At 37.8% G+C, this 11,937-nt stretch overlaps 1 protein-coding gene across 1 annotated transcript; it reads left to right on the forward strand.

Moving 5' to 3' along the window:
• Window positions 1–3,377: 3,377 nt before the first annotated feature.
• Window positions 3,378–8,251, forward strand: LOC103958572 (GTP-binding protein OBGC, chloroplastic). The gene is made up of 6 exons (XM_009370851.3): window positions 3,378–4,456; window positions 4,985–5,258; window positions 5,850–6,141; window positions 6,617–6,767; window positions 7,747–7,855; window positions 7,977–8,251. Exons 1-6 carry the CDS (start codon window positions 3,417–3,419, stop codon window positions 8,070–8,072), a joined length of 1,962 nt encoding a protein of 653 aa, XP_009369126.2. The 5' UTR covers window positions 3,378–3,416; the 3' UTR covers window positions 8,073–8,251.
• Window positions 8,252–11,937: the final 3,686 nt, after the last annotated feature.

The following is an 11,937-nucleotide window of genomic DNA, read 5'->3' on the forward strand; positions in this document are numbered from 1 at the left end:
AACAATAAATCCCACAAAAAAAGTAACAACCCATATGAGCAAAATTTCATCAATCTCCCTCTACTTCCAAATAAACTTATACTCTCCTTTTTATTCTTTTTTTTTTATTTCTTTTTTTCTTACATATTTTTCTTGCAATTTGGCTAATTAATGAGTGTTTTAAATTTCATAAGAATTAGAAATTTCAAATTGATTTAACGTTCATGGTCATTGGTGGGTGAAATTTAAAAAAAAAAAATCAAAATTGTATGATGCTAATTTACCGATTGATACTAGGTAAATTGTTATGTTGTACGTAAAAATCAAATTATTTCAGAGGGCGAAGTGAGAATTTGTATCTTTCAACGCCTGAGATTGAGATAAGAGAATTCATAAAAAAATTTTAAGATAACAAGTCCAAAAATCAATGTGACGACCCGTCCCTAATTTTCCATGTAATTTTCTCCCCGAGGGTGTAAAATGACGTATATGCCATTTTTGGCTAAAGTGGAACCTGACGTTGACGTAGTTATTCGGCTTTTAAATTATTTTTCTCGATATTGTAATTAATTAGTACTCGTTGTTACGAATGCGTGAGCGCGAGTTAGACCCGAATTGGATTTGTAATGAAGAAGTTACGTTTAATTAAAGTGCGTTAACAATGGGTAGATTTGTACACGTGTGCACTAATAATTTAGTGTTAGACTACTGTTTTTGATAAGGCGCGTTAGATTTCATGTGATTTCAAATTGTAGAAATCTTATCACTTCTTCTTTTTAAATTCTGTCCCATGCGCTATTCTCCTTCACCAACCAATCAACTTTTCTCCTATTTTCCCTCACCCAATCAGATAATCTCTTCTTTCTGTCCAATCAGAACATTTCCCTCTCTCTCTCTCTTCTTCTTCTTCTTCTCTCCTTCACCCGAGTCTCCCTTCTCTCTGCAACAACAAAGAATCATCATCAAACCTCATAGATCGACCTTTAAATCACCACCATCGTGCTCCCCTCATCCTCATGAGTTCATCCGTACAAGCCGATCTTAAAGTGGTTGAGTTTTGAGTGTCTAACTCAGAGCAGCTTAAAGCTCTGACTCAGGTGTAGATTTTTCTGATTACTTTCCGTTTAAGTTGCACTGGTTTTGGTAGGTTTAGAGACATCCAGGCAACTCCTTGTGGCCACTAGCCTAGGTTTGAAGTGGAGCCAACGTGAGAACACACGTGTTTGAGACGATGAAAATAGGGCCTAGAGTTTCGAGGCTTTTATAGTCCATTCCCATCCACTTATTGGACTTTTGAAATGTATAAACTTGTTCTACTCTTCATAAGCTTCATTTCCATATAAAGTACATAAAAAATGGTTGAGAAATGAAGAAGACATGAAGTTTTAAATTTTTTTCTAAAATCTAGCGAATTTTTCTAGAAATCGGCGAACCAGATGGCAGCGGACGGCGGAGGACAACTAGAGAAAAAGGAGAATATTCTGTTAAAGTTAATGGAAAATTATGACGTCGTTAGGTAACGTCGTTTAAACTTAACGGAATATTCAGTCAAATCTGACGGAATATTCCCTAAGGTTTCTGTCAGTTTGTCAGGCGCGTGGCCTGCACGTGAGGGCGAGGGCTCGTCCGGCCTCAGGGCAGCGTGTGCTTGACGTGTACGGGTCCATGATGTCGAGTAGAATGTTTTCGTATATTTAAACTCTCCATTTAAGCAAACTATGGGGGATTTTCCTAGCCTTTTAGTGTATGTCCTAATTAATTAATTAGTAAAGTTATTTCACATATAGGTGAGACTTACCTCGAGGAGGTACGAGGACAAACAAGGCTAGGAGGCTACGATCCATCGACGTATCAGTGAGTGGGCATTTGTTTATATATATATATATATATAATATAAAGTTTTATAGTTTCCACAAGTGTTTTGATTAATTTTACGCCTATCATGCCATGTTTTATTTAATTTTAAAAATGCCATTATATTGTTGAGATTTACATATTGTCATGGCATGTTCATACACATTATACTTGCCGGTGTTATACTCGCTCGGGTCAGGGCCAGGTTTCACGTGTATGTTCACATCGCATCGCACGCTCACCTTGGATCCATTGTAGGTGACAGTCCTGTCGTACAGGTTGCAATAGGCAACTCATACTTGTATGTGATGCGCCTAGCGCCAGTCTTCACGTGATTGTAGTACTCAAGCGTATATTATGATTACACCCAGTCATGTTCATGTCAGATTCCCTCTACATCAACTCATGTGTTAGCATAGATTGATGAGCACCTGGTTTTACTTATGCTGTTGTTGAGATATTATGATTAGCGTATTTATGGATTTATTGTTGATTTACAGTTGATTTCATACTTATATGTAGTATGATTTTCTGGAAACTATACATGTTGTACGGCGATGGGTTAGTTTGTTCAGAAATAAATGTATTTTATAAACCTTTGTTTTTGCCCACTCACCCTTCTGTTTTTCGCCCATCCAGGACTTAGATAGCTAAACTCGTTGTGGCATACGAGGAATCTCTAGCGTATTCTGACATTTCCATAGATAAATGTAGGGGCATTTTCCTGGTTGTGTATTAAGTACTTTAACTAGTTTCGACTGCACAACTTTTGTCGTACTGTCATATATGCTCTGAACATTTGTGTTTTATGGGTTCTTCCCACTACTGGGCACTCTTTACCTTAGATTAAATAAATGTTAGCTTGAGTTTAAATTTATCCACATTTTTCTTATGCATCACTTTCCTTTTTGGTTACGTCACTTTCAGGTGTCGGCCAGCATGCCTCGACTCCTGTCGGGGTGTGTCAATCAACTTAAGAAAAGTTAACACAAAAAAATAATAATAATAATAATAAAAAAAAATTGCATAATCACATTACTACATAAATAAATCTATATATCCATATAGAGCCTAAAAGAAATAGCTCCTCATTGGGAGATATTCTTTTATAAAACCTCAAAGATTTTTCAGAGCTCCAAAACAAGTTACATCTACCATTTTTCCAGCCCCCCTATTGGGGATGCTCTAACTAAAGTGTTTTGGAGCATTCACCCTTTGTGCTCGTAGTCTTATGCTTGAGACCTTGTAGCCAACCGTGCCAACTAGCTAGTATATAATCCCTTGCTAACTAGAGTATAACTTTTTTTCTAAAAAAAATAACTTGTATAACACAAATATACCGTTGCTCCAACGTCCCGTACTTATGATCCAAATAATTCAAGAACATGGGTCCACTGCAGCGCTGCTAGAGATGGCTTAACAAGGGTGCAAAGGAAAGGGAAAAGAATAAAAGCCCATGAACAAAACGCTGCGTTTCGAAAACGTAATCCAGAACAGGACACGTGGCATGCCGACACACTAGGCTGTTTCCAGTTGAGTTGAAGAAAACTCAGGAGTTTCGTTTCACTTTGCCGCGCCTGAAAATGGCGACCATATCCATAAGCTTCTGCCCGTGCGCCATGGCTCGCCCGAGGGTCCCACAGACTCGCAAGCCTCCGAATAAGAAGCAGGTAACTCCGAGGCCTAACCCTAACCCTAACGTCAGGCTGAAGGGTCGAACCGGCGCGAAGCAGTTGTCCTCCGTTGGCGTCGAGGCCACCACCTACACTCGCCTGCCTCCCAGAGAGGATTTCTCTCTCCCGTCCCTCGATGCGTCGTTGTTGGAGTTCTCGTCTGAGGTGAAGCTCTCTGAGTCAAATGCCGCATTGGTGGTTGAGAAGGAGATTGATTATTTAAGCAGCGACGAAGAGGAGGAGGAAGAAAGTGGCACATATAAGAAATTAGGGATGAATTCTGGGAAATTTGAGGTCTTTGATGGGAATTACGATTCTGAACTGGATGAGGAGGAGGAGGAGGATGACAGTGATGGTGAAATTGACGGCGAACTGGAAAATGTTTATCAAAACGACGACGGTGAGTTCCTAGGGTTCAAGGAGGGCAAAGCTGTGAATTTCTCCGGTAATGAGGGTGAATTGGAGGAAGTGGAAGTGAAGGAGAAGGGAGTGCCAGCGGTAATGCGGTGTTTCGACCGCGCCAAAATCTTTGCCAAGGCAGGGGACGGAGGAAACGGCGTGGTTGCAATGCGGCGGGAAAAGTTCGTGCCTTTGGGGGGACCTTCAGGCGGCGACGGAGGGCGAGGTGGGAATGTGTATATGGAGGTGGATGGGTCGATGAATTCACTTCTGCCGTTTCGAAACAGCGTACATTTTCGGGCAGGGAGAGGTGATCATGGAAGAGGGCAGTCTCAGAATGGGGCTAAGGGAGAGGACGTAGTGATTAAGGTGGCGCCCGGGACTGTTGTCCGAGAGGCGGGGAAGGATGAGGTGCTTCTGGAGTTGTTGCATCCGGGGCAGCGTGCATTGTTGTTGCCTGGAGGGAGAGGCGGGAGAGGAAACGCTTCGTTTAAATCCGGGACAAATAAGGTCCCCAGGATTGCTGAGAATGGTGCAGAGGGTCCCGAGATGTGAGTTTACCCCTCTTTGAGTCTCTTGTCAGTCAATCTGAATTGCTTTAACTTAAAGCATGCTGTTGTTGTCATCATTGATTCTTTATTATTGTTTGGATGATTTGTGGTAGATGGAATTGTTTTGTTAGTCTGTAGTCATTCAAAATTAAAACAATGGTAAAAACTTTTGAAGGATTGATTTGAGACATCGTTCTGGCAGTAGAAGATGATATGCGCCGAAGCAGTTTGAAATTGGTAGGGTGACCTAAATATTGGTGCAATTAGAAGCTAGGTGCTTTCCAGGAGATCTTATGTTACTGTAAAAGTAGACCCACTTGTAGACTTGTAGTGTTTCTCTAAGCTCGATTTGCAGATTTGATCTTGAAAGCTAGGCAGTATATCAAACAGTTGAGATTAGCTTAGTTAAAATAATTCTTAAAAATTGGTCTATGTTGTCTGATATCTTACAATCAATGGCCTTTCCTTGGTCCCAGCGATTTCAAAATTAGGGATACAGTATGAATAAATGCTGGTATTATTGATCAGGTGGTTGGAGCTGGAACTAAAGCTGGTTGCAGATATTGGAATAGTGGGCGCCCCAAATGCAGGGAAAAGCACACTTTTGAGTGTGATAAGTGCTGCTCAGCCAGCAATAGCAAATTACCCCTTCACAACTTTACTTCCCAATCTGGGTGTGGTTTCGTTTGACTATGATTCTACAATGGTAGTAGCAGATCTGCCAGGTTTACTTGAAGGAGCACACCGCGGTTTCGGTTTGGGCCATGAGTTCCTACGGCACACTGAGAGGTGTTCTGCCCTGGTATAGGCTTTGACCATCATCTCTCAAGTTATGTGGAACTTTGTTACAAATTATTTTGGATGCTCGAAGATTAAAATAGCTTGATATATTTTTTATCATCTTAGTTGTCATTAGCTCATCTTCGCATATTACCCTGTGGAAACACAGTATGAATTCTCCTTCAACCAAATTATACGGTCTTTTCTGGTGGTCATTTTAATCAATTTCTGGTATCATCCATTGTGTCCTTCTTTACATGATAGAATATATGCAAAATTATGAGGCTAAATTTACAGTCTCCGATGAATGTTAAGTCTACTTCTTTCTGTGGCTGAGGAAAATGAAAACTCCCTTTTGTTCTCTGTTTAGTAATCACTGTTTCAAATTTTCTTATTTAAAGGAATTGTTATTGGCACTCCAAAAATCTCATTGCGCTTTCCTCACAAGTGTATTTTTCTTTCTACATATAGAATGTTTGGAGTGCACAATGAGAATTTTGGAGTGCTAATATAGTTCCCTTATTTAATTTAAAGTTTGTGCAAAAATGTTTTGTTTTATTCTTTATCAACACCATCATTATTGATAAAATATTCATCATTCTGGAAATGTCAGATACATGTCGTAGATGGCTCATCACAACAGCCAGAATTTGAGTTTGATGCAGTACGTTTGGAGTTGGAACTGTTTAGCCCTGAAATTGCTGAAAAGCCTTATGTAGTTGCGTTTAATAAAATGGACCTTCCAGATGCATATGAAAACTGGTCATCATTCAAAGAAAATTTAGAATCTCGTGGGATTCGTGTTTTTTGCATGAGTGCAGTGAAAAGAGAGGGTACTCATGAAGTGAGCTGTGCTGCTTATGAGCTTCTACGAGAACATAAAGTGGCCGAGGAGGAGTTCCCAGGTCAGTTTACTTTAATTTTTTCTATATTAAAAGGGTTTCTTAACTAAATGCATGCATATATTATCTTGTGGATTTTGTTTTATTCTCACATTATCACATGGACTATAGGGTTGTTTAAATTATACATGTTACGAAGATTGTTTGATGACGGGCTATCAAATAGATATGTCACTGTTTAATTTGGAAGTAAGCTTTACTATAATTTAAGCGACACTGGAATTGATCGAAAATGGAAGAGAAATGGAATGAATACATTAATGTAAATGGTCTCGCATTATTGTAAGAAACAAAATTCTGTGTGTGTAATAACAGAAGAAAAGGGGAAAGAAAGAGAAAAGCAGAGCTTATAAGTATTTTTTTCAGCTGACTAATGTTTAACATCCATACCTGCTTGTACTTATAGGATAAATAAGCTTTAACTCCATAGGTTACTCATTCACTGTGTTGACAAGTCTCTTTTGTTTTGATATGGAAGACCCGGTCAATTTGAATCATGTAGCTGAGATGGTGCGTAAGCAGCAAACTGCGTCTATTAATGAGTTTGAGATCACTCATGACAGCAGTAGCAATACTTGGCATGTTGTGGGATCTGGGTTGCAACGCTTTGTTCAAATGACGAATTGGAGGTAGGTTAGAAACTGTTATAATAATGTCACTGTTATAGTTTTTCATATTATGCTTTCTTGATATCACAAGTCTGATCTGTTATGATATCAAATTTGTTTCGTTATCTGTTGGTTATAGTGGAAAGTTCAAACTTCAAAAGTTGCATTGTAATGGGTGACCTGCATTGTGGATTCAATATCATGAAATTTTGACTAATAGAAGTCTTTTAGTTTCATTTTCTCTTTCTTCTTAAAAGAATAGTGCATGATGAGGGGGGAGTGATCAGTGGTGTGAGTCTGACAATCGCACAAGTAAATAGAGTGAAGCAACAACCACCTCTTTTTATGATGTAGTTTGTTAGAAAATACATAATGAATATGGATCGATGAATTAATGAAGATCAGATCAACAGCCACCTCGTTCTTCTTCAATTGCTTTGTGCTAATGCAGTACTACTCAAAGATAAGGATTTCCTTAATTTGAATAGCTCACGTGCACAAAATGTCTTTAGATATAAAGAAGGGGGTAAGGGGAAAAGAGGGGAGGGGTTGGGAAGGTGAAGTGAGGGGCCTCGAGTCTCTGTTTGAGTTTCAGGAAATTCCCTTTTCCTCTATTTTTTTTTTCATATTGGAGAGCTGACGTTTAAGTTGTGGTGTGAATTATTTCATGCAATGTTTTCCGTATGATGGTTAGCAGTTTGTTCTTATTGCTGTATTGTTTCTAAAGGACAGCTAGTCCATTGTTCAATGGGTTTAATAAAATCATGGCTGTAAATAGCACCCTTGTTTTAGTATAAATTGGTTTTCTTTTGTCTCACACCGTCACACGGAACACATAGTGCTCATCAACTTACGTTTATAATCTGTAGTCAGATCATGCACAATTCAATGTTCTCCAAAATTGATTACGATGCCTCAGTGTTGCTATCTGATATAATTTGCATCTTGTTTTTGCTGTTCCAATCGTCACGGAAAATTTGTAATGAATGTTTTTGAACAGATATGTGGATTCTGGGAGAAGGTTCCAGCATGTTCTGGATGCTTGTGGCGTGAACAAATCTCTTATAAAACTTGGTGTGAAAGAAGGCGACACGGTGATTGTTGGAGATGTATGTTTCTTTGCTCTGTTATTACTTTGTTACCTTATTGAAGTGTCCAACTTAAAACTTGTAGCGTTGTTTCTTCTAATATAATTTCCAATGACAACATATTCTCATTTACTTTCTTCAGATGGAAATGGTATGGCACGATGCTGCAGATAATTCCAGTTTTTCAAGTTTTAGGAAAGGATCCACAGAAACAACCAAGTGGCCTCAATGGAAGTGAGCTCGTGGTCTCGTGTGTTATTTCACTGCTAACCGATAGAAATAGAAGGGTATCAGCTCTTGCAATTTGTTTCTCTTCTCCATATACGATCTCGACACAACTCATGAAATTCAGTAACATCTGTTGAAAGAATGAAACAGGCTTTGATGTATTTATAGAAAATTTTAGTTATCCTTTCATTTCTGGTAATGTTCGCACATTCGCACACCTAGAAGCATACTCAAGAGCAAAGGCCCGCTCATTCACACACGAACTTGCATCCCACACGATGAACGCACACAAAGGGAGGCTCATTGAGGGAGCCCTCAGACAAGCTTATTCGAGGGATACCCTTGTATGAGCCCACCGCAATGTAGTTCAATGTTCCTAGCCATGTCCTTAGGGCTTAAAAGGTCGGTTTAACTGCTTGCACTGTGTCATAACTACCGATTGATCTTCCAATGATGTGAAGCTTCTTTCTGTGTACGAAGAGTAGAAGAAACTCCAATAGGATGTCTAAACTAAACAGGAAAGCAATCTAGCTACTAAAAACAATATAACTATTGCCAATTGCCACTTCAGATTTACAAGGAAAAAGGAATCCCCTTGTATTTCATGTATCATTATTCAGTAGAAACGCATTGATTCCGAAATACATTCAAAATCGACATGTGACACCAAAACATACATCTGTACCTGTTCAGCTATCATGTCTCACCTTCGAGACATGACCAAAAACAAAATAGCGGTTCAAAAACGGCGTAGTATCCTTTTTTCTTATTTTATGGTTGTATAAAACTTTTGTATTAGACTGCTTACATAACCCAAAAAGAATTTAAGCCATTTGTAGTTCATCATTTGTTAAACTCCGTCATTTCTCATAGTTCTAATGAAATTAGAATCCAATAGCAAGAATTACTACTATACTGTTTACTTCAGCTTTTTTCTGTATATTTTTGGTTCGGTTCAGTTTTAGTTTGAGTTTCTAGTTTCTGCATGGGAAGGGGTTGAGGGTAGAGTAAATATCGTGGTTTGTTCCCCAAGGCAACGACAACAGAACCTTTGTAGCCGTCCAATCTCACGATCCAACCGTCCTTTTATACAATCTTTGACCACTCCCCCTTCTCTCTCTCTCTCTCTCTCTCTAAAGATTCGCTTTTACTGTTCTCTCTCTCTCTCCTCTCCCTCTGCATGAAGAAGAAGAAGAATGGAAGATGTACCGAGCTGCCTGCTTCGTTCATTCCCGTTCCTCAACCTCGTATCTTCATCATTTTACTCTACGCTGTCGGATGTTCCGTGATTTACGTACCACGTCGGCACGTACATTTGTACGGCCAAGATCTTCTTCTTCTCTGCAACGTCATCGTGACACCAGAAAACGCATTGAGAGGTCGCCACGTTTCCAACTTTATAAACACAGTGGATGATCGATATATTGATCACGTAGTCCCTGTTGGCTACGAGATAGATCATGGCTGTATTCTTTTCGTGAAGGTTGTAGAGGTCCTTTAATCATGTTCGTTTATCATATATTGTGTTTTCGTTAGATACTATTATTGTTCAATTTTGAATAATATAATTTAAAATAATTTATAACCACACGATGTATAATAAAATAATAAAATTAAAGAATCCTCCCGATCTTCACAAAGAGGATCCGGCGAGATCCTCACAAAGAGGATCCGGCGAGATCCTCTCTCGTTGGCTATGGCATTGCAGATTGTGCACTCTACACTACAGCGTCACGTGGCAGGAGTAGCAGACCTCTACGTCAAACAGTAGTCCGTACTCCCTAGCACACTAGCAGATCTCTACACTGTTGTATCTTGTGAACCAAAATAGGTTTCTGTTTCTAAACCAAATCTCCAAAAATTCTACGGTGTTTGGACCATGGTTTTTAATCATTAGATATGGAGTTGTATAGTTGAACAAATTTAACGGTTATAAAACTCAGAATATTTCATACATCGGAACATCATAAAATAATTCTTAAATCTATTACAGGAAAACTATTAAAATAATCTTTGAATCTCCCAAGCATTCATAGAGTAAAATTTTGAGTTACAGAGAGTAAAATTGTGACTTTTGAGTTACAGAAAGTAAAATGAGATTAAAATCGAATTCTAAAAATAAACCTTCATATAATGCATGTGTAACGATAATTGGAGAATATTGTTCCATTTTCTTTATGTATTCAAGACAAAGGAGTTACATGGGCTAAATCAAAACCGGAGCATCTTTGTTTACTATCATTAAACAAAGATTAATACTAACTTGACATGTTTAGTATTGGGTTGGTTAGTCATGGTTTATGTTAGTGTGTGTCAAGTAGTAATCAACTAAAAAGTAATTTAACTTGGTATTACATTGGAGTTGTGTTATTTGATGGTATCACTAAGTATTCATTTGTTAATTTAGTATGTCAAATTATCAATACCAAAGAGACAGATGCCATCAAGGCCATGAAAGCGTGGAGTGGTCTACCACACTAACACTAGGGTTTTATTTTTATAAGAACCAATCACACGTCGCCCAATCACTCTGGCAAATTAACACAATGATCATTTAGGCAGGCAAATAGCATTTCACCCACAAGCTATAAAGCCACTAATATAGTATGTAGTATTCTCAAGAAAAAATAATTTCAAAAAACCAAAACAAACTTACACCCACCTCATCAAGCGTAAGATCAACGTATTTTCATCATACATATTACATAATTAAAATTGTTCACTTTGTTAATCATTGTTTAAAGATTATTATAATCAAAATTGCTTTCAAAACTATCAAGTTTTAGATACATACGAATGAGTGAACAATCTCATTTAAGCGATGATTAAGAAATGAACCATTTGGACTAAGAAATTTTCTACGATAAAAATGTATGAATCTTAAGTAAGTGAACAAATTTATATTATCTTTGATTTGATAGATTAAAGTATTGTCGAAACATAAATGAAAAATGAATAGCTTATTATATATTATTATTATCATACACATAATTTGACTGCATCGTAGTGGAAAGACACGAGCGTGTTGCAGTTTACTGGAAAGTAGAAAGTAGCTGAACCACGAAAGGCTAAAATCTAACAATGGGACATTTCCAATCAAAGTGCAAAAGAACCTTTCTTGAATTAATATAAAGACCACCACTAATCTCAAAGCTCCAAAACCTCAATAAACTCTCTCTCTCTCTCTCTCTCTCCCCCTCTGTGTCAAAGTCCAAGTCCTAAAAACAAAGACACATCTATCATTTTCCCTAAATCCCGGGGGAACCTTTAACCCTAATGAAAAGTATGATGTGCTTGTTTTGGGGCAATGTGCAAAATTCTCATTTGACTAAACACCAGACACTTGTTAAAGAAAAACTTGGAACAAGGGAATGGACAGTCTCACAGAGAGGCCCCTACCACATCTCTTTTATTTTTATTTTCTATTTTTTATTTTGTCAATATTAAATACAAAATTGTTATCCATTTTAAGCAATTTTTTTTTAAATCTTTTTTGGTCAAGTCCAATAAGTAAATACGTTTTAAGCAAATCTAATGAGTATTTAGTCATGTTAATTTATACACTCCATCCCTTCCAACTAGCTCAACACTTTTTTGAGATGGGGCTTGACTAAAGACCAAAGACCAAACCTTTCTGCTCTTTTAATGTTAAATTCATAAAAATACTTCATTTTCCACAATTTATTAAGATGGGGTTTCATGAAGCAATCCTATCTTATTGGGTTTCTTCAAATTCTTAGTGGAGGAGTCAAAGGTCATAGATTCCAATTGAGTCCATCTCATTCTTAAAAGAACCAATTTTTTGTAATTAATCATACTATTTAGTATTTTCCCTTGTAAGTTGTAAACCCCTCTCTCCATATTTGATACACTAT

This window comes from the organism of the source record quoted next, unplaced genomic scaffold, assembly GCF_019419815.1.
Source record: "Pyrus x bretschneideri cultivar Hongxiangsu unplaced genomic scaffold, Pyrus_bretschneideri_v1 Contig21, whole genome shotgun sequence".
Taxonomy (NCBI): Eukaryota; Viridiplantae; Streptophyta; class Magnoliopsida; order Rosales; family Rosaceae; genus Pyrus; species Pyrus x bretschneideri.